This window comes from Trichomycterus rosablanca, chromosome 4 (genome assembly GCF_030014385.1).
Source record: "Trichomycterus rosablanca isolate fTriRos1 chromosome 4, fTriRos1.hap1, whole genome shotgun sequence".
Taxonomy (NCBI): domain Eukaryota; kingdom Metazoa; phylum Chordata; class Actinopteri; order Siluriformes; family Trichomycteridae; genus Trichomycterus; species Trichomycterus rosablanca.
Genome location: NC_085991.1, coordinates 45684573 through 45707059, shown reverse-complemented (window position 1 = coordinate 45707059; position 22487 = coordinate 45684573). Strand labels below are relative to the sequence as shown.

Here is a 22487-nt window from a genome sequence, read left to right as displayed (position 1 = left end):
GAGGAAATAAAATGCTAATAATGGCAGAACCCTATTAAAAACTTAAAATAAAACATCCAACATAATCAGAAAGTAAAAGTACTGTATTGAATTTTGCCACGACATCTGAATACTCTGTCTGTAATACTACTTTTTTTTTTTTAAATAAGAACAACGACTGCTTAGCAGTTAAGATCCTGGACTATTGATTGGCTGGTTTAAGCCCCATCGCCGGCACGTTACCACTGTTGGGCCCCTGAGCAAGGGGCATTTACCTTAAATTTCTTGCGCTGAATTTAATGTATTAGTCTTGCATTAACTTACTATTGCTAGTCGCTTTGGATAAAAGCGTCGTCTTACTGTCGTAAATGTCAATTAATTAACTCAGAGACCATTTTGTTTGTGTTTTATTTAAGATTTCATAATTATATAAATATATATATATATATACACCAATCAGCAATAACATTAACCACATAGCCATAACTACCTCCTTTTTTCTACTCACTGTCCATTTTATCAGCTCCACTTACCATATAGAAGCACTTTGTAGTTCTACAATTACTGACTGTAGTCCGTCTGTTTCTCTGCATGTTTTGTTAGCCCCCTTTTATGGTGTTCTTCAATGGTCAGGACTCCCACAGAGTGGTATTATTTGGGTGGTGGATCATTCTCAGCACTGCAGTGACACTGACTTGGTGGTGGTGTGTTAGTGTGTGTTGTGCTGGTATGAGTGAGATGTTTAAAAACTCCAGCAGCGCTGCTGTGTCTGATCCACATATAGCAGCACAACACACACTAACACACCACCATCATGTCAATGTCACTGCAGTGCTGAGAATGATCCACCACCCAAATAATACCTGCTCTCGGGGTCCTGACCATTGAAGAACAGCATGAAAGGGGGCTAACAAAGCATGTAGAGAAACAGATGGACTACAGTCAGTAATTGTAGAACTACAAAGTGCTTCTATTTGGTAAGTGGAGCTAATAAATGGACAGTGAGTGTAGAAACAAGGAGGTGGTTTTAATGTTATTGCTGATCAGTGTATACATATACTGTATATATATATTGTTTATTTTAGTTTCTTTGTTTTAAGATTGTGTTGTTAGCAGATTTAATTTTCTGTGTAAACAGAATTAGTTTGTGTTTCTCTGATGTAAATTTAAAAAAATCTGACAAATCTGTAGATTTATACTTTGTTTGCTAAGCTTCATATTTAGTTTATTTTACGTCCAGTGTTGAGTTAGTTTTAACATTTATAGTTGTATAGATGTATTTTTTTGGAGTTGTTGTTGGTCTCAGGTTGCTTTGTGCATCTCGGCCACCGTATACATCGTTCACTTTGCTTCGAATTTGCTTTTGATTTGATCTGATTTGACAACTGTGCAATCGGCAGGGAAAAGCTAAACCTGTGCAGTGCAGGTGCCCCTCAAACTGGTTTTAATATCGGGGTGTGATATCAGAGCGGGGTGTCATAGTAATCAGCCGGCTGCTCGCTTTTGCCAGGCTTCTGCTGCTCCTGCTCCTGCTGATGCTGCTTCATGATCTCCTTCACCTCCTCCTCCAGCTCGGGCGGAATGATGAGCTGGTCGTCGGGGTCGGGCAGTGCGGGAGCCGTGAAATACCCGCCGGGCTTTTTAGAAGGTGCCTCGGCTGCCACCTCGATCAAGTTGTGGCTTGTTTCGTGGGGGGCCACTGAACCGTTGCCTCTTCTCCGCGCCAGCGTTTTGGTCAGTGATTCGGCGGTCGCGTCGCTCCCCGATTTCTCGCTCTGCTTTTCAGCATCACCGGGCTCTGCTGGCGTAGCCTCCGGTTCCGGTTGTAACACGTCATCCGGAACCTCGGGGGTGCTGGGAGGCGGAGGAGGAGGAGGAGGCGCGAGAAGGCGCAGGCAGTGGATGTCGGCCTCCACTTCGAGTCGGCTGCCGTTGGAGAAGACGCCGGCGATGGGCTCTTCGTCCTCGCTGTCCAGACCGTTATCAGAGAGCGCGCTGGAGAAGGTGGCACTCGACAGCTGACGCTGGAATGAACTGGTACTGGCAGCCACGATGGTAGAACTCACAGGTGCTGGATGGAGGGAGCAGCATGAAAGCAGGCGTGGGTTTGGGTTGGTGTTCTGCGGTTGGTGCAGGTGAAGGTGCGCCTCTTGGAGCAGGATCGGAGGCTCGTCTGAAGATGCGGTGGATCCCACTTCTGAGCTCATCTCTGAGGCGCTGACCTCCGAGCTGATCTCACTGCAGGAGGACGGCGGGACAACAGCCGAGGGCGGGTACAGGGCCGCACCCGGACCGGGACTGGGCGGTGGCTGAGGTGTGGTGTGGAGGCCGCTGGAGGACGAGCAGCAGCAGCAGCAACAGCAGTCCTCGGTCACGCTGAGCTGCACCACCACCGCGCTCAGGCTCTCCGTGCAGCCGTACGCCTGAGCCAGCGTGCACAGTTTCTTGGCAGCGGCGAGAGCGTCCGGAACCTTGCGCACGGCCTCCACGGCTTCTGCCGGGTCTAGAGCCTCGAACAGGCCGCGGCTGCCCAGGATGAAGAACTCGTCGCGTGGGGTTAGCGCGAGCGTGTGGACGTACGGCCGAGGCAGCACGGCTGGGTACAGGAAGGAGTAGCCCATGATCCGCGTGGAGTCCGTCACGCCGTTCACTTTGTTATCCTGCAGAGGTCAAATAAACTATTTATATTTAACATTACCGTTAAAAATCAGAAACAGCTGTGGAAAAAAGTTTGTGAACCCTTTGGGAACAACCTGGTTTTCTGAATTTAATTAATTAGATATGTCAAATCATTTCACCCTAAAAACAATTGTACCATTTCTGATTTTATTAAACATTAAAGAAGTATGTGAACCCTTGTGTTTGATAACTGATACACTTTCTTTGGCAAAAATATATTTTTGTAGCTGATGATCACATTTAAAGACATACTGTATATTATTCTAGACCAGGGGTATCCAAACTACAGCCTGTGGGGCATTTGTGACCCGTTACCATTATTTTTCTATTAATTTATGCATTTTGTCTCTTTTTCTCCTGATTTAGCATAGCCAATTAGTCTTCCGCTACTGGGGATCCCAATCACATTCGAGGAGGGTATATTTGCCCTCAACCCCTTCTTTTTTGCCTGTGCTTTGGTGGATTCGCACATAAGGCTCTTTCAGTTCTGCCCAGGCACCTCAGGCTGCTGACCAGGGTCCTTGCACAGCGTTTGAAGACAGCACCCACTTTATTAGTCCGGTCTTTTTCCACCTAGCAGACTTGGTGGCCAATTTTGTCTGCTGCAGGCACTACACCAATTGTGCCCGCTAGATGGTGCCCAGTCGATTGGAAGCAGAGCTGAGATGTTCCAAATCTGGACTCCACCTGGAGGCCCTGTTACCATTTTTAAAACATCTCACAAGGTATATTAGAAATAATTAAAGTTAACCGGCTATTAAGCAGGTTTAAAAAATACTACTTGAACAATTTGAACTCTGGGTGTTGCTACTGCATAAAACAAACAATCAAAAAAGCTGCCTGTATACCCGACTCAAAACATTAACGTTCCCCCTACATTATCGTTACGGAGTTTTTGGATAAACATGGTGGCTCTGAAAAAACTAAAACTAGACAGCAAATGCAGATGATTTTAGGCTCTGTGGGAAAATCTTTTTTTTTACTCAGAGGGAAGTGGGTACGTTTAATTTGAAGAAGAATAATAATCTTCCCATTAGGATTATAAACTGCTGAGTGAAATTGGAAAAATCTTAGTTTACGCAACACTGTCAAAGTCACTCAAATAAAAAGTGTAATCAGGTATATTTTTAATGTTTTATTACAAAATACCGTGAGCCCACAACAGTTCGTTTACCTCAGTGATGATAGCCTTGTGCTGCCTGATCCGGTTGTACTCCCCCTCCAGGCCGATGTTGTGCAGAAGTGAGAGCGGCAGGGCCTTGCCATCACGGCACAAGACCGCCTGGCACTTCCCCACGTTGGCAGCGGTGAGCGTGAAGCAGCCCGCAGGGTCGGTTGGGTCATGTCGTATGTGACATAGAACCGCGGAGCCACCCAGCTTCTGCCCAGCAGTGCCCAGCTTCCTGTTTGGAAATGAAGAGAGCAAGATGTTGATCTTATTCAGTGTGTTGCTTGTATATATATATTTTTTGATGAAAGTTGATGAATGAAGGGTTGCAGCAGGTTCATATCATTATTGGTGCCTATACTGCCACCACTGCCATGATGTCTCACTGGTTTAATGTGTTCAAGTTCAATGCAGAAGTCTTGTTGGTAGCAGTAATGCACTAGTCCATTGGTTCTCAACCAGGGGGCCTATTAGGATTTTAAGGTCATGTTTTACACACTTTAGGTTTTTAATGGCATGCTTTACACACTTCGTTTACATTTATGACATTATAGCTAGTTACTGCTTACACAAGGTTCATCAGTTCAGGTTTTTAAAGTCAAGACAATTTTGTATCTCCAATTCACCTCACTTGCGTGTCTTTGGACTGTGGGAGGAAACCGGAGCTCCTGGAGAAACCCACACAGACACAAGGAGAACATGCAAACTTCACATAGAATTGAACTCAGGACCTGCTTGCTGTTAGGTGACAGTGCTACCCACCAAGCCACCGTCTCACCCCCGTTGTATTTAATTAAGAAGAATAAAAAATAATCACACATAATGTAACGGCTAATGTAGAGAACGCTGAAGTGGAGCAAGGTAAAGAAGCTCCCACCACCAGTTTACCATAAGTAAACCCACTACATCAACCAAAAACAGAAAATACCAAGATTTACACCTTCGTCATGGATTCAATGGACTTCCCATGAGCAAGAACACAATACCTTTTGTCATCCTTGCTGAAAGCATAAGAATAGTACCATAACCTGTGTCAAGGGGTCTTATATTTTCTTTGGCTTTTATTTTAGTAAAAGACAGACAGTTTGAATCCAAGATATTTCAAGTTTTGTCTGGTCAACTTCATTTCATTTGTTAATAAACCTCCATTCCAGCATTTCAGGCCTGCAACACATTCCAAAAAAGTTGGGATGGGGGTAATTTAGAGCTAGTAATGAGTAACTAACAGGTGATTGTAATGGTTTGGTACAAAAGCAGTATCCACGAAAGGCTGAGACTGTGAGGAGCAAAGATGATCAGAGGATCTCCAGTTTGTTAACAAATGCATAAGAAAATTATTGAAATATTTAAAAACAATGTTGCTCAAAACAGATTCAAAGTTATTTGCATATTTCTCTCTTTACAGTGCATAATATCATTAAACAATTTTGAGAATCTGGAATCTGGAAGAATTTAAGAGCATAAACAGCAAGGGCGCAAGCATAAGCTGAACACCTTTGTATTGGCAATGTTACAAAGTGCTAAATGCTTTACCATCCCAACTTTTCTGAAATGTGTTGCAGGCCTGAAATGGATTTATATTAAACAAAAGAAATGAAGCAGACATCATACTGTCATAATGAATTTAAAGTAAATGCCTTTTTATTTTATTGGCAGGCGGCACGGTGGCTGAGTGGGTAGCACTGTCGTTTCACAGATCCTCGGGTGGGGCGGTCCGGGTCCTATCTGTGTGGAGTTTGCATGTTCTCCCCGTGTCCACATGGGTTTCCTCCCACAGTCCAAAGACGTGCAAGTGAGGTGAACTGGAGATACTAAATTGTCCAAGACTGTGTTCAATATAATCTTGTGTAATGAGTAACTACCGTTCCAGTCATGAATGTAACCAAAGTGTAAAACATCACGTTAAAATCCTAATAAACAAACAAACAAACATTTTATTGGCATTTCCCACTCTGTCCCAACTTTTTCTGATTTGGGGTTGTAATACTGGTGTGTAATTTCTAACAGTAACACTTGGTTCATCTGTTCAAGACGATACAGTATTTTTACAGTAACATAGTACTGCCCCCTAGTGTTAGAAGGACGCAATCATGTTTGGAATTGTAAGGTTACCTCTGCATGACGAGGAAGGTGTTGGTCATGTAGTCTTCCTCACTCTTGGTTCTGTGCAGCTCCTCTGCCAGGATGTCGTTCATGGTGCACTGAAGCAGGTAGGGTACCTCCACGTTCCTGTCTCCATCAAACACCCCATACAGAGCTTCCCTACTGCCGCCGAAACTACTCACCGACAAGGCTGCTACACACAGTCTACACACACACACACACACACACACACACTTGTTATTTACAGCTGTTTTTATTATTTAATATTAATCTGGGTGCCGCTAAAGGTCTTTCAATTTTAAAATCCTCTTAAACAACCTTCATCAGTGGCACCTGGTTCTGGGTTCAAATCTCAGTATTGCTTTTGGTTAAGCATATATACACACATACATGATGACTGCCCCAGATTGTGAGAAGGGGGGTATTCCTGCCTTGAACACACTTCAAGAGGTTGATGAAAATAAAATAAATGAATGATTTAATAGGATTTTCATTTCATTTTGTGCCCATGGGAGAAGCTTCCAAAAGATGTTGAAGAGTGCCTATGGGAATTTTGTTCATTCTGTCAAAAGGGTGTTTGTCAGATCAGGCACTACTGTTGGACATCTAATTCTGGCTAATTAGATTCAATTAGAAGATTCTAATGTTAGCGATGCTATCGGCCGACAGGGTATTTGCACAGGCTGGTGGCTGGGGGTGGGAGGGGGGGGGTTAAAGAATGGCCGAAACAGCCTAACCATTGGGAGGTGCACTTGTCAGTGCCCTTTCACTGCTGGACCCAAGCCTGGATAAAAATAGGAAGGTTGCATCAGCAAGGGCATCCAACTGTGCCAAGACTGTAATTAGCAGACCAATAAAAAAAAAAAAAAATTACAACCCCTGTGAATACCTTCCACAAGATAAAGAGTGTCTGTGGGAATTTTTGCCCATTCTGTTCAAAGAGTACTTGTGAGATCAAGCACTGCTAGTGGACAAGAAGCCCTAGCTTGCAACTGACATTCCAGTTTATCCCAATGGTGTTCTTTCACACCTAATTTGTCAAACAGCTTCTTTATGGTCCTTGTTTGAAGCACAGGGACACAGTAATGCTGGAAGAGCAAAAGACCTCCCTTAAATTGTTGACACAATCAGAAAGAAAGAATATCATTTCTTTTAACTGACCTCATTCATCTTGATATAATGGATGTAATGAAAACACCTGAACTTAATCATTTGGGGGGGGGTGTCCATATATTTTTGGCCATCCAGTGTACATTAAATTCCACAAACGAAAGTGTACACATGCAGGAGTTGTGGGCAGTGATGCAACATCCATTCGTCACTTACTTGTTCTTCAACCCAGACGCCTCGGTGTAGCCATGACTCCAGACGGCTGGCCCTCCTGCAGTGTCATTGGCCGGGAATGAAGAGGGAGGCGGGTCGATCCGGAAACAGCGAATGTTGCTGCAGAAGTAACAGGACATCGTAGTTATTCCAGTGTAAGGATAAACATTTGCTTGATCATTTCCACACCTACACCTACACCCACACACACCTACACCTACACCTACACCTACACACACCTACACACACACACACACACACACACACACACACACACACACACACACACACTCTCACAGCCACTTACTTGAGCTGTTCCAGGGTTTTGTGGTCCAGGTTGAGGCGTGGGTTCCCTGTCAGGTCCAGTTCCTGCAGTTTAGGAGGTAGGTTCTCCGGTAACGTGATCTCCACCAGCTCGTTACAGCTTAGATCTACACACTGTACAGAGGACAGGGTCGAAATCACATGCACTGCTTAAGCCTTTATATTTTCGGCATTTAGCAGACGCCTTTATCCAAAGCGACTTACAGTACAGTTACAGTATACAGTCTGAGCAATTGAGGGTTAAGGGCCGTGCTCAAGGGCCCAACAGCAACAACCTTGCAGTGGTGGGGCTTGAACCAGCAACCTTCGGATTACTAGTCCCGTACCTTAACCACTAGGCTACGACATGACCACTTCTTTTTACCTGCATCAGATGGGTTCAAGTAGAGATCCGTATCACGCATTGAGAGTCAACACACCGATCTCCATTATCACCCGTCTTATTGTGCATAATTGCAGCAATAATGAGGAATACCCTTTGGCAATCCCACCCTCAGACACACCAATCCATATACACCGATCAGGCATAACATTATGACCACCTTCCTAATATGCAGCCCCATACGCCACAAACTGTGATGCTCTGTGTAGTCTGACACCTTTCTATCAGAACCAGCATTAACTTCTTCAGCAATTTGAGCTCCAGTAGCTCGCCTGCTGGATCGGACCACACGGGCCAGTCTTCGGCCCCCACTTGCATCAATGAGCCTTGGCCGCCCATGACCCTGTCGCCGGTTTACCACTGTTCCTTCCTTGGACCACTTTTAATAAATACTGACCACTGCAGACCGGGAACACCCAACAAGAGCTGCAGTTTTGGAGATGCTCTGACCCAGTCGTCTAGCCATGACAATTTGGCCCTTGTCAAACTTGCTCAAATCCTTACGCTCACCTATTTTTCCTGCTTCTAACATCAACTTTGAGGATAAAACATTCACTTGCTGCCTAATATATCCCACCCACTAACAGAGAGAAAATCAGTGTTATTCACTTCACCTGTCAGTGGTCATAATGTTATGCCTGATCGGTGTATGTGCTCGTCAGGACATTAGAAGAGCTAAACAGAGTCAAACACGTGAGCTTGAGATGTCAGTACTGGTGTGCCACTACTTCATCCTTCAAAACATCTTCAAAATACAGAATTCTTTGTTTTTCTTGTTTCAATTCCAACATTTAAGACATTCAAATATTTAAATTAAAAAGTTTTTAGTTCAGTATTTTATATAAGGGCTTGAAACACCTTTATTACCCACCCTGGTGAAAAAGTAATTGCCCTTCTAAACCTAAATACCTGGTCGTGTCACTATTAGTGGCTGCAGTGAAACACTACTGCATAGTGTGTGTGTGTGTGTGTGTGTGTGTGTGTGTGTGTACTAACCTTCATGTCCATTAGCTGCATGACCTCAGGAAAGACCTCGATCGTGTTGGAGTGGGCAATGAGCGTGTGCATGCGCCTGCAGTTTAGGATGGTGGTGGGCACAGCCTTAAGCCTGTTCCCACTAAGGTCCACTTCCTCCAGCTCCTCCAACTTTGCCATTTTACTGCACAAAATCCACAGAGATTAAATCATCAGTGAGTATGTACACAAACACAGCTTAACATACAGTATATGACCAAAAGTACTTGGACACCCGCCCATGGGATTGGTGGACGTCCCAGTGGGCAGGTTGGTTTAGCCTATTTCTGTCCTTTTTGACACAAATGTGCCACTGCAGCTATAACACTCCTTCTCTGGGAATGTATGACCCATTAGTCAAAAAAGCATTTGTAAGATTAGACAGAAGAATGCTATCCAATCGGCATTCCAATTCATCCAAAAGGGTTAATCTGGCCAGTCAGCCGGTTAGCGGTCAGCTGGTAAATTGAACAGGGCAGAGTTGGAAGCATATATACAGTGTATCACAAAAGTGAGTACACCCCTCACATTTCTGCAGATATTTAAGTATATCTTTTCATGGGACAACACTGACAAAATGACACTTTGACACAATGAAAAGTAGTCTGTGTGCAGCTTATATAACAGTGTAAATTTATTCTTCCCTCAAAATAACTCAATATACAGCCATTAATGTCTAAACCACCGGCAACAAAAGTGAGTACACCCCTTAGTGAAAGTTCCTGAAGTGTCAATATTTTGTGTGGCCACCATTATTTCCCAGAACTGCCTTAACTCTCCTGGGCATGGAGTTTACCAGAGCTTCACAGGTTGCCACTGGAATGCTTTTCCACTCCTCCATGACGACATCACGGAGCTGGCGGATATTCGAGACTTTGCGCTCCTCCACCTTCCGCTTGAGGATGCCCCAAAGATGTTCTATTGGGTTTAGGTCTGGAGACATGCTTGGCCAGTCCATCACCTTTACCCTCAGCCTCTTCAATAAAGCAGTGGTCGTCTTAGAGGTGTGTTTGGGGTCATTATCATGCTGGAACACTGCCCTGCGACCCAGTTTCCGGAGGGAGGGGATCATGCTCTGCTTCAGTATTTCACAGTACATATTGGAGTTCATGTGTCCCTCAATGAAATGTAACTCCCCAACACCTGCTGCACTCATGCAGCCCCAGACCATGGCATTCCCACCACCATGCTTGACTGTAGGCATGACACACTTATCTTTGTACTCCTCACCTGATTGCCGCCACACATGCTTGAGACCATCTGAACCAAATAAATTAATCTTGGTCTCATCAGACCATAGGACATGGTTCCAGTAATCCATGTCCTTTGTTGACATGTCTTCAGCAAACTGTTTGCGGGCTTTTTTGTGTAGAGACTTCAGAAGAGGCTTCCTTCTGGGGTGATAGCCATGCAGACCAATTTGATGTAGTGTGCGGCGTATGGTCTGAGCACTGACAGGCTGACCCCCCACCTTTTCAATCTCTGCAGCAATGCTGACAGCACTCCTGCGCCTATCTTTCAAAGACAGCAGTTGGATGTGATGCTGAGCACGTGCACTCAGCTTCTTTGGACAACCAACGCGAGGTCTGTTTTGAGTGGACCCTGCTCTTTTAAAACGCTGGATGATCTTGGCCACTGTGCTGCAGCTCAGTTTCAGGGTGTTGGCAATCTTCTTGTAGCCTTGGCCATCTTCATGTAGCACAACAATTCGTCTTTTAAGATCCTCAGAGAGTTTTTTGCCATGAGGTGCCATGTTGGAACTTTCAGTGACCAGTATGAGAGAGTTTGAGAGCTGTACTACTAAATTGAACACACCTGCTCCCTATGCACACCTGAGACCTAGTAACACTAACAAATCACATGACATTTTGGAGGGAAAATGACAAGCAGTGCTCAATTTGGACATTTAGGGGTGTAGTCTCTTAGGGGTGTACTCACTTTTGTTGCCGGCTGTTTAGACATTAATGGCTGTATATTGAGTTATTTTGAGGGAAGAATAAATTTACACTGTTATATAAGCTGCACACAGACTACTTTTCATTGTGTCAAAGTGTCATTTTGTCAGTGTTGTCCCATGAAAAGATATACTTAAATATCTGCAGAAATGTGAGGGGTGTACTCACTTTTGTGATACACTGTATAGTATATATACAGTGTATCACAAAAGTGAGTACACCCCTCACATTTCTGCAAATATTTCATTATATCTTTTCATGGGACAACACTATAGACATGAAACTTGGATATAACTTAGAGTAGTCAGTGTACAACTTGTATAGCAGTGTAGATTTACTGTCTTCTGAAAATAACTCAACACACAGCCATTAATGTCTAAATGGCTGGCAACATAAGTGAGTACACCCCACAGTGAACATGTCCAAATTGTGCCCAAAGTGTCAATATTTTGTGTGACCACCATTATTATCCAGCACTGCCTTAACCCTCCTGGGCATGGAATTCACCAGAGCTGCACAGGTTGCTACTGGAATCCTCTTCCACTCCTCCATGATGACATCACGGAGCTGGTGGATGTTAGACACCTTGAACTCCTCCACCTTCCACTTGAGGATGCGCCACAGGTGCTCAATTGGGTTTAGTCCATCACCTTTACCTTCAGCTTCCTCAGCAAGGCAGTTGTCATCTTGGAGGTTGTGTTTGGGGTCGTTATCCTGTTGGAAAACTGCCATGAGGCCCAGTTTTCGAAGGGAGGGGATCATGCTCTGTTTCAGAATGTCACAGTACATGTTGGAATTCATGTTTCCCTCAATGAACTGCAGCTCCCCAGTGCCAGCAACACTCATGCAGCCCAAGACCATGATGCTACCACCACCATCCTTGACTGTAGGCAAGATACAGTTGTCTTGGTACTTCTCCCCAGGGCGCCGCCACACATGCTAGACACCATCTGAGCCAAACAAGTTTATCTTGGTCTCGTCAGACCACAGGGCATTCCAGTAATCCATGTTCTTGGACTGCTTGTCTTCAGCAAACTGTTTGCGGGCTTTCTTGTGCGTCAGCTTCCTTCTGGGATGACGACCATGCAGACCGAGTTGATGCAGTGTGCGGCGTATGGTCTGAGCACTGACAGGCTGACCTCCCACGTCTTCAACCTCTGCAGCAATGCTGGCAGCACTCATGTGTCCATTTTTTAAAGCCAACCTCTGGATATGACGCCGAACACGTGGACTCAACTTCTTTGGTCGACCCTGGCGAAGCCTGTTCCGAGTGGAACCTGTCCTGGAAAACCGCTGTATGACCTTGGCCACCATGCTGTAGCTCAGTTTCAGGGTGTTAGCAATCTTCTTATAGCCCAGGCCATCTTTGTGGAGAGCAACAATTCTATTTCTCACATCCTCAGAGAGTTCTTTGCCATGAGGTGCCATGTTGAATATCCAGTGGCCAGTATGAGAGAATTGTACCCAAAACACCAAATTTAACAGCCCTGCTCCCCATTTACACCTGGGACCTTGACACATGACACCAGGGAGGGACAACGACACATTTGGGCACAATTTGGACATGTTCACTGTGGGGTGTACTCACTTATGTTGCCAGCTATTTAGACATTAATGGCTGTGTGTTGAGTTATTTTCAGAAGACAGTAAATCTACACTGCTATACAAGCTGTACACTGACTACTCTAAGTTATATCCAAGTTTCATGTCTATAGTGTTGTCCCATGAAAAGATATAATGAAATATTTGCAGACATGTGAGGGGTGTACTCACTTTTGTGATACACTGTATATATATAGTTTGTTTATGCATTTTCTCACTTTTAGCACGTCCAATTGCCTGATTGCGTCACACTTCCTCTCCACCAATGCCGATCCCCGCTCTGATTGAGGAGAACGAAGCTAACCCACACCCCCTCAAACACGTGGGCAGCAGCCGTATGCATTTTGTCACCTACACTCTGCACTGTGTATGGAGAGACACACCCTGACAGCACTCTTTTCCCATCTCTGTGCCGGCCCCATCAATCAGCCAGCAGACGTCGTAATTGCATTAGTTATGAGAGAGTCCCTATCCAGCTTAATCCCACCCCTATCTGAACAACAGGCCAATCGTTGTTCATGTGGCTGCTCAGCCCAGCCGGTAGGCAGGCAGATGTATTCAAGATCCCAGCTCTGGTGTTCTAGCGTGTGTTTTACCGCTGTGCCACCTGAGTGGCGCATATAATTTATTTAATCTAATTTATTTTATACACCTGTTAGTGTGGTGGCTCAGTGGTAGGTACTGGACTAGCAACATGACAATCGCTGGCTCAAGCCCACGTCTGCCAGATTGACCCAAAGACTTTAACTCGGTCACAAATGTCTTCTAATTGTAAATGGTAGCAATGGGTGTGGCTAAAACACTAATAATAACTCTAATCATTAACAGGAATGTCCACACACTTTTGACCATACAGTGTATATGCATTCGTAAGCATGCACACATTAAAGCCTTACCTTGCTGGGAAGGTCTGCAGGTTGTTGTAGGCCATGTGCAGTATTCTGAGATGAGTGTGGCCGGTGAGCAGAGGTACACACTTGTCAGTCAGGAGGTTGTTAGTCAGGTAGAGCTCCTGCAGGATGCTGTTGCTCTCCTCTGACCGGCTGGAGGGCGGCAGGTTCTCCAGCTTATTGGCCGAAGCATTTAGGCACCTTAAACTAGAAACACAAACAGTGTCTGTGAAATTTAGCACATTTTTTTAAGTAGGGCCCTAGTTAGTGTGACTGCAGGGTGATGGTGGACGTTACCTTTCTGATTTGAGAAATAGGTTGCAGGGCAGCTCAGCTAACTGATTGTGCTGGACATCCAGAACCTCAACCACAGGTTTCTCAATCCGCTCAGGCAAACGCTGCAAACGATTATGACCAACCAAGATCTTTCTTAAACTACTGCTGCAAAACAGCCTGAAAGAAAAAGAGAGAGAAAGGGAAAGAGAGAGAGATGGTCAGGATCAAAACCTTTCAAAAATAATTTGGGCACAATGTCAGAAGCATTTTATTTGTCTTCCAAAATTCATTTTATGCACCTATTGGCAATGGGTGTGGCTATTACACCATATACTGTGTTCACTAGTGTCCATATACTTTTGTTCATGCAGTGGAGTTTATTTTACAACTCGACCAACATGCATCTTGCAACCCATGCAAGAGACGAACCCCATCCACACTAGCCACACACTGCTGAATCTGCTGTGAATCGTTTATTTCTTTTGCAGGTGCCTCAACCGGCCAGCAGATGCTACAAGATCAGCAGCAACCCTGTCAACCTATTTCTCTCAGGTAGAGCCTATAGTGTCTGGTGGACTCCCAGTCAGGTCAATAGCACAGATAAAATTCAATATTAAACATATAAACCCTAATTTTAATTTTAAACCTTAATTTACAATTTAAACGTTAACTTTCCTTTAGCATTTGCAGTATTAAAATGTAATGTATTTATTACATTGACCAGTTAATTCTCTACCACTGACATTAATCAGTTTCCCTATCTGTCACTTTTATTGTACGCATACCAACTAAATAATTTTTTACTTTATTTTTATTTTTTAATTGTTTATTGTAAACATTTGTCTCTTTAAACAAAGATCAGAATTGTCCAGACTCTGGTCTTCTCTGTTTTTGCGGATATGAAACCTGGAAAGTAAAAAAGCAGGACAGAAAGAATATTAATGCATTTGAGTACCCTTGGCCAAATCAAACTGAACACCTGAAACCCAGATAGTTAGGGATGTAACGATTCACCACAAGGCAGTTAAAAATTGGTGCACATGTGCCACGATTTGAATCGGTAATTCATGTAAAATGAATCGATATGCACTTTAAAAAGCAGAAGGCACTGGGGCTATTCACCTCGCCTGGTTGACATCACTAAACTTAGTTGTACGGGATTTTCCAGCCAAATTTATTTCTGTGAGGATACTTTCTTTATATTATTCATTTATTTATATAATATGGGATTTTTTTTAACATTTTATTTCAGTTTGGTTTTTTTTACAGAAAAAGGGAAATGTGCAGCATTGTTTTGCATAGATTGTACCTACCTCAGAAATAAAAGGACATTTTTATTTTTAAGAGAAATAATAAAAGGAAACTTTGTCATAATTTGTCTTCAATTTCATTTTGTTTAAAAAAACGTATCGTGAACCCAGTATCGTGAATCGTATGGCATCGTGGGTAGAGTGTATTGTTACATCACTACAGATAGCTAAACCTTGTTTTCTGGACACATTACATAAAACGATCATTGGAAGAGAAAATAATGCTTGGAAGAGTTGAAAGTAAAAGAGGAAGAGAACGGCCAACAACAAGAACTATACAATTCAACGTACAACACAACAACAAAGTATACACTTAGGAATAATGAACAAGCCTGAAGACCCAAACTGAAGACAGATGTTCTAGACAAACACAATCCATATTGTCACCATGAGTTGAATCAACTTGACAGAAGTAATAATAATAATTATAATAAAAGGAACATTTCCTACTTACCACTGTGGCAGCTCTCTGATACAGTTATGACTGACATCTAGCACCTCCAACTTCTTGCTGTCACTCAACCAGCCTGGCAACACCTCCAAACAATTTCTATAAACAATCCAAACATAGAATTAATATTAATATTATCATATAAAGGTCATTAGTCATGTTTAAATCAGTGCTATTGCAGTGACTCCCTACATGCCCGCCAGTGGCAAATCACACAAAATATCAGGGATTGGACGCCTTCAAGGTAGAGTAACACGAGTGGCTCTTTGTATTCCTCCACCACTCAGGCCAGTGACAATGATGCAAATCCCCATCTGATCATACTTCCATCAGACACTTTACTGTAGAGCGTGCGACCAGGCCAAGGGCACCACTAAAACCTAAATCTTAGCAATGGTGGGCTAGTGAATTATACTCAGCCCTATCCAAAAGCTAAAATTAAAAATGAACAAAACAGGCTGCTGTGTTTCCCCACTAGCTAACTTCCATCATCAATCCATCTTCCTCATCGACATAACACCTTTGGATTGTCACATCACATTGTTAGCGTATGAATAGGTGTAGTTGTGAATGGGTGGGTTTGAAAGACTAAGACGTGCCTCCTGCTACTTACAGGGGTTGGACAAAATAACTGAAACACCTGTCATTTTAGTGTGGGAGGTTTCATGGCTAAATTGGACCAGTCTGGTGGCCAATCTTCATTAATTGCACATTGCACCAGTAAGAGCAGAGTGTGAAGGTTCAATTAGCAGGGTAAGAGCACAGTTTTGCTCAAAATATTGCAATGCACACAACATTATGGGTGACATACCAGAGTTCAAAAGAGGACAAATTGTTGGTGCACGTCTTGCTGGCGCATCTGTGACCAAGACAGCAAGTCTTTGTGATGTATCAAGAGCCACGGTATCCAGGGTAATGTCAGCATACCACCAAGAAGGACAAACCACATCCAACAGGATTAACTGTGGACGCAAGAGGAAGCTGTCTGAAAGGGATGTTCGGGTGCTAACCCGGATTGTATCCAAAAAACATAAAACCACGGCTGCCCAAATCATGGCAGAATTAAATGTGCACCTCAACTCTCCCGTTTCCACCAGAACTGTCCGTCGGGAGCTCCACAGGGTCAATATACACGGCCGGGCTGCTATAGCCAAACCTTTGGTCACTCGTGCCAATGCCAAACGTCGGTTTCAATGGTGCAAGGAGCGCAAATCTTGGGCTGTGGACAATGTGAAACATGTATTGTTCTCTGATGAGTCCACCTTTACTGTTTTCCCCACATCCGGGAGAGTTACGGTGTGGAGAAGCCCCAAAGAAGCGTACCACCCAGACTGTTGCATGCCCAGAGTGAAGCATGGGGGTGGATCAGTGATGGTTTGGGCTGCCATATCATGGCATTCCCTTGGCCCAATACTTGTGCTAGATGGGCGCGTCACTGCCAAGGACTACCGAACCATTCTGGAGGATCATGTGCATCCAATGGCGGTGCCGTGTATCAGGATGACAATGCACCAATACACACAGCAAGACTGGTGAAAGATTGGTTTGATGAACATGAAAGTGAAGTTGAACATCTCCCATGGCCTGCACAGTCACCAGATCTAAATATTATTGAGCCACTTTGGGGTGTTTTGGAGAAGCGAGTCAGGAAACGTTTTCCTCCACCAGCATCACGTAGTGACCTGGCCACTATCCTGCAAGAAGAATGGCTTAAAATCCCTCTGACCACTGTGCAGGACTTGTATATGTCATTTCCAAGACGAATTGACGCTGTATTGGCCGCAAAAGGAGGTCCTACACCATACTAATAAATTATTGTGGTCTAAAACCAGGTGTTTCAGTTATTTTGTCCAACCCCTGTATGTGTCTCTCACAATGATTTAAACATGATAAAAATTATTGTATTTAAACTGTGAATATTTGAAAAATAGAGCAAGGTTTCTGTGGGTGTGTTTATTATGTTTCTGGGACAAAAAAAAAAAAACTCGTGGGGGTTAATAAAGTTTTTTAGTGACATTTCCGTTTTCTCCTGCCAGAGGGCGCAGCAACTCCAAATACAGCAGACCCTTGAGTTACGAACGGTTTACCATATGGACCATTTGGGTTACAAACGATCTTTTTCAACTTAAGGTACGAACAAATTTCGGATTACAAACCGAAATTCTCGAAACTCGTGACATCACGAACAAGTTGACTCCGACAGTCTCCCTCTCTCTCTCTCTCTCTTATATATATACAGTGAGCGAACATTCGGACAGCGGACTGTGTTTTTCCGGTGTTTTCTTTATATTTCGTAAAATTCTATGTTAAAATGGCCAATAAGAATGCGCAGAGAAAGCGTAGTTGTGTTGTATAATTACTCCTGCCAGTAGCTGTCACTGTGTATCAGACAGAGGGGACAGTGAGTGAGAGAGAAGAAGGAAGTCCGCCAAGTAAAGTACCTACAAAATACAACGCTATTAAAATAAAGAAGGAAATAATAGAGAAATATGAGAGCTATTGTTGTTTCTGGTAGATACATTTTATAATAAAAGAAGGAAATGTATTATGGTGTATGGTACAGCATACGTACTGTACTGAAATGTGATTTGTGTTTATGTACAGTACTACTGTGTATTGTTGTTTATTATTGTTTATTACAGGAATGTCTATTCTACAATTTAAGATTTAAGGGAAAATATACGAACAGCCCTTCGGAACCAATTAAATTCGTAAGTCAAGGGTCTACTGTATACGGTAATCCAATAGCATATTTTTAGGTTGGTGAAATATAAAAAAAATGTCAAGGCATGTCAGACTACTTAATAGTGTTAATAATGTTAAGGACAAACCAAAAAAGACTTACTGAAATGTGTGTGCATATGAAACTTGCGTACCTTGAGACGTCCATATAGGTGAGATTAGATGCTGTCGGACTCACTTCAAGTTCCCGGATCTCTGCATTACAAAAGTAAAAGTGTCATGACTAACTCCGCTTTATAATAAACATTAAAAGTATTCATATCTTTGGTCATGGGGTGTTTCCAGCGTACCGTTGCTGGAGGCGTAGATAGTTTTGAGCATGCTGCCTCGGAGTCGCAGCTGGGTGATGTGGTTCCTCTGGCAGTGCAGAACCTCCAGGCGCGGGAACACTGAGGCATCCAGCTCGATCAGCTGGTTGTCCCGAACGTCCAGCTGGGTAACGTGGCGCAGGAAGTCCGGCTCATCCGGGACCACACTGGAGATTCGATTCAATCTGGAATGCAAAAAAGTGCATACTGGGATTTAAAGAAAGCCATCAACCTCAATGAGCTGGAAGCTTTTGCATGAGAAGAATGATGAAGATTCCACAAGAGAGAGACAGAAGCTTGGCAGCAATTACTGAAATCACTTATTAGAGGTTATCAAGGCCAAAGGATGTTACACCAAGTACTGAGGCTGGGGGTTCAATAATAGTGCACATAGACATTTGTCAAAAAAAAACTAGATGTTTTGTGATGAAAACTGCTTGTTCTTTTCAATAAATATTCTTTCCCTGTTTACTGAGACAGCTCGTTGTACATTTTACTTTAATTCTATCGGATCAGTGTAATAGCTTTAAATGAGGGGGTTGCTTATTTCTGAATGCAACCGTATGTGTGAATCTACACTAAACTGCCAAAAGTATTCGCTCGTCTGCCTTCACACGCATATGAACTTGAGTGACTCCCATTCTTAATCCATAGGGTTTAATATGATGTCGGCCCACCCTTTGCAGCTATAACAGCTTCAACTCTTCTGGGAAGGCTTACCACAAGGTTTAGGAGTGTGTTTATGGGAATTTTTGACCATTCCTCCAGAAGCGCATTTGTGAGGTCAGACACTGGTGTTGGACGAGAAGGCCTGGCTCACAGTCTACACTCTAATTCATCCCAAAGGTGTTCTATCGGGTTGAGGTCAGGACTCTGTGCAGGCCAGTCAAGTTCTTCCACACCAAACTCACTCATCATGTCTTTATGGACCTTGCTTTGTGCACTGGTGCGCAGTCATGTTGGAACAAGAAGGGGCCATCCCCAAACTGTTCCCACAAACTGTTCCCTCTCTTGGTATGCTGAAGCATTAAGAGTTCCTTTCACTGGAACTAAGGAGCCGTGCGCAACTTTTGAAAAACAACCCCACACCATAATCCCCCCTCCACCAAACTTTAAACTTGGCACAATGCAGTCAGACAAGTACCGTTCTCCTGGTAACCACCAAACAGAGAAGCGTGATTCGTCACTCCAGAGAAAACGTCTCTACTGCTCTAGAGTCCAGTGGCGGCGTGCTTTGCACCACTGCATCCGACGCTTTGCATTGCGCTTGGTGATGTAAGGCTTGGATGCAGCTGCTCGGCCATAGAAACCCATTCCATGAAGCTCTCTACACACTGTTCTTGAGCTAATCTGAAGGCCACATGAAGTTTGGAGGTCTGTAGCAATTGACTCTGCAGAAAGTTGGCGACCTCTGCGCACTATGCGCCGCAGCATCCGCTGACCCCGCTCTGTCATTTTACGTGGCTAACACTTCGTGGCCGAGTTGCTGTCGTTCCCAATCGCTTCCACTTTGTTATAATACCACTGACAGTCGACTGTGGAATATTTAGTAGCGAGGAAATATCACGACTGGACTTGTTGCACAGGTGGCATCCTATCACGGTACCATGCTGGAATTCACTGAGCTCCTGAGAGCGACCCATTCTTTCACTAATGTTTCACTAATGTTTGTAGAAGCAGTCTGCATGTGTGTGTGTGTGTGTGTGTGTGTGCGTGTGCGTGTGCGTGTGCATGTGCGTACCGCAGGTCAATGTATTTAACAGGTAGCAGGCGGAAGGTCTGCAGTGTTAGCCGTTCCACTCTGTTGCCGGCCATGCAGAGGCGCTCGACAGCGGTCAGTCTCTCCAGGACAGGAGGAATGGAGCTGAATTCGTTGAAGGTGAGGCCGAGGTAGCAGAGGCGCTGCAGAGAGCCCAGCTCCGCCGGTAATGATGACAGCATGTTTCCGTCCAACAGTAATGTCTGCAGGCTAAAATAAAAATTAATAAATAAATAAACTCAACTGTATGCAGTATACTGTATATATATATATATATATATATAGCCTTAACATTAAAACCACCTCCTTGTTTCTACACCCACTGTCAATTTTATCAGCTCCATTTACCATATAGAAGCACTTTGTAGTTCTACAATTACTGACTGTAGTCCATCTGTTTCTCTACATACTTTGTTAGCCTGCTTTCACCCTGTTCTTCAATGGTCAGGACCGCCACAGGACCCCCACAGAGCAGGTATTATTTGGGTGGTGGATCATTCTCAGCACTGCAGTGACACTGACATGGTGGTGGTGTGTTAGTGTGTGTTGTGCTGGTACGAGTGGATCAGACACAGCAGCACTGCTGGAGTTTTTAAAAACCATGTCCACTCACTGTCCACTCTATTAGACACTCATACCTAGTTGGTCCACCTTGTAGATGTAAAGTCAGAGACGATCGCTCATCTATTGCTGCTGTTTGAGTTGGTCATCTTCTAGACCTTCATCAGTGGTCACAGGACGCTGCCCACGGGGCGCTGTTGGCTGGACATTTTTGGTTGGTGGACTATTCTCAGTCCAGCAGTGACAGTGAGGTGTTTAAAAACTCCATCAGCATTGTTGTGTCTGATCCACTCATACCAGCACAACACACACTAACACACCACCACCATGTCAGTGTCACTGCAGTGCTAAGAATGATCCACCACCCAAATAATACCTGCTCTGTGGTGGTCCTGTGGGGGTCCTGACCATTGAAGAACAGCATGAAAGGGGGTTAACAAAGCATGTAGAGAAACAGATGGACTACAGTCAGTAATTGTAGAACTACAAAGTGCTTCTATATGGTAAGTGGAGCTGATAAAATGGGCAGTGAGTGTAGAAACAAGGAGGTGGTTTAATGTTATGGCTGATCGGTGTATATACAGGGCGAGCAACAGTAACATTTAAAGCCCGGACACACATTTCGCAGGGAATAGATCTATTAGAATTAGAATTAGTTAAATTAGCTAAAAATTTGGTATGATGACTGAAGAACCTTCGCCGCAGATGATTTTTTGATGATTGACAGTTGTTGCAATTGTATTTTAGTGTTTTTATATCATATTTGTGGTATTTTCAGTGTATAAGTATCAAAAACAACCACAATTTTTTTTTTTTTTACCTTAAAACGTATGCACTTCCACAGGACCATGGAACGCATTAACAGGTTTGTCATACATCCTTATGGGGAAAAAATACCTTGAAACTCAACGCCTTTTAAAATCAACACCACTCCCAGAACCAACTGACGTTGAGTTTCAAGGTACTACTGTATAAACACACACACACACACACACACACACACACACACAAACACTAATTATGTCATTAACTTTCAGGCCCTATCGTGTTCCTATTGGCAGGTTCCTGGTTTGAACCTGTAGGTGGCAGCAGTGGTATTAAAACTAGCTGTGGAAGTTACTGGACATTCCAGGGGATTCCTCTACCTGAAGGACATTAATCTGTCAGTCTGTCCACATAAGTGGAGGAAAATCTACTTTCGGTTTTACATTCAATGCAATGTGCTTTGACTTTGTACTTATGTACTTATATTTATATGAAGTTTGTATTCTGACAGGACTAATGAATGACCTTAGCCACTTGTTGCAGCATTTTGGTTCAGTTTTCCTCCCAACAACCTAATCCCATTTAGATTCCTCTACAGCTGCAAACGTCCACTCCTGACCAAGGAGGGCTGTCCTTTCTGACACGTGTGCAGTAGCCGACCACTTGTTTTCACCTGCACGGAATATACAGAATCTCACAAAAGTGGGTACACCCCTCACATTTTTGCAAATATGTTATTATATCTTTTCATGGAACAACACTATAGAAACGAAACTTGGATATAACTTAGAGTAGTCAGTGTACAGCTTGTATAGCAGTGTAGATTTGACTGTCTTCATATCCAGAGGTTGGCGCCATCAATCAGCTAGCAGAGATTGTTACTGCAGGCGGTCCCC

General features: G+C 43.7%; 1 protein-coding gene across 1 annotated transcript in view; it reads right to left on the bottom strand.

The window, feature by feature from the left end:
• Positions 1-1190: 1190 nt before the first annotated feature.
• The window catches only part of phlpp1 (PH domain and leucine rich repeat protein phosphatase 1), a 113768-nt gene continuing 92471 nt past the window's right edge, over positions 1191-22487 (bottom strand). Inside the window, exons 6-17 of the mRNA XM_062994405.1 lie at positions 20248-20475; positions 18489-18691; positions 18333-18393; positions 15460-15555; positions 13717-13872; positions 13426-13626; positions 8955-9117; positions 7560-7690; positions 7256-7372; positions 5939-6133; positions 3833-4061; positions 1191-2639 (exon numbers count right to left, since the gene is read on the bottom strand). Coding sequence (XP_062850475.1) covers positions 1443-2639; positions 3833-4061; positions 5939-6133; positions 7256-7372; positions 7560-7690; positions 8955-9117; positions 13426-13626; positions 13717-13872; positions 15460-15555; positions 18333-18393; positions 18489-18691; positions 20248-20475 — 2977 coding nt within the window. The 3' untranslated portion in view covers positions 1191-1442. The remainder of the gene's footprint in view (positions 2640-3832; positions 4062-5938; positions 6134-7255; positions 7373-7559; positions 7691-8954; positions 9118-13425; positions 13627-13716; positions 13873-15459; positions 15556-18332; positions 18394-18488; positions 18692-20247; positions 20476-22487) is intronic.